At 59.6% G+C, this 849-nt stretch overlaps 1 protein-coding gene across 1 annotated transcript in view; it reads right to left on the reverse strand.

Annotated features, from left to right (window-relative positions):
* TMEM132C (transmembrane protein 132C) overlaps nucleotides 1–849 on the reverse strand; it is a 157031-nt gene that overhangs the window by 7436 nt on the left and 148746 nt on the right. Inside the window, exon 7 of the mRNA XM_012663444.1 lies at nucleotides 324–597. Coding sequence (XP_012518898.1) covers nucleotides 324–597 — 274 coding nt within the window. The remainder of the gene's footprint in view (nucleotides 1–323; nucleotides 598–849) is intronic.

Raw genomic sequence — 849 nt, forward strand, 5'->3', positions numbered from 1 at the left:
TTTTTAGTAGAGATGGGGTCTCGCTCTTGCTCAGGCTGCTCTCGAACTCCTGAGCTCGAGCAATCCTCCCGCCTCGGCCTCCCAGAGTGCTGGGATTACAGGCGTGAGCCACCATGCCCAGCCGCCTTCCCAGTTCTTTTTGGAAGGAGACTGGAACTCAAAGAGCTGGTCTGGGCTCACCCTTCTGTGTCCCCACGACAGCGTCTGGAGCCATGGTGGGGATAAGGAATTGGCTGCAGTGACCTGTCCACCTTGAGTCTCCCTCAGTACCACACGGCATGCTGCGTGCGGGGAACACGGGAGCTCCGAGCTCCGCTTCCTACCTGGATGGTCGTCATCCCGACCTCTCGCCCAGCCAGGACCCGGCTGTCCTGCAGCGTGGCCACGTGAGGCTCCTCCAGCTTCATGAAGTCTGCGACCAGGTGGGTGATGTCGAACTGCCAGTCAGGACTGAGCAGGTGGCTGGGCTGGCCCCAGGGGCCGGCCCCCTCGGACACAAACTGGGTGAGGACCCGCACGGTGGCGTGCTGGTACTGGAGGGCGCAGCCCCGGCCACGCCTGTCCTCCTCGTCCTCATCCTCGCTGTCTCGGGTGGGCCTTGCGGGAAGGAGAAGGGCCTCTCAGACACGGGGAGAGGAGTCTACAGTGTTCTCGAGACAGGTGGTGCCCGCCTCAAACTCAGGGAGACGACATCAAGACAAGAGTCCCGACCACACGTGGTGCGCCTGTCCTATCACTAGGCATCTCTTCCTCGAACACATTTATTGACAAATAAGAGATGTAAGGGCTAATATTTACTAACCCCGCACCATCTTGTAAGTAGCCATTAGCCACATGTGGCTATTTAAA

This window comes from Propithecus coquereli, unplaced genomic scaffold, assembly GCF_000956105.1.
Source record: "Propithecus coquereli isolate 6110/MARCELLA unplaced genomic scaffold, Pcoq_1.0 Scaffold81, whole genome shotgun sequence".
Classification (NCBI taxonomy): Eukaryota; Metazoa; Chordata; class Mammalia; order Primates; family Indriidae; genus Propithecus; species Propithecus coquereli.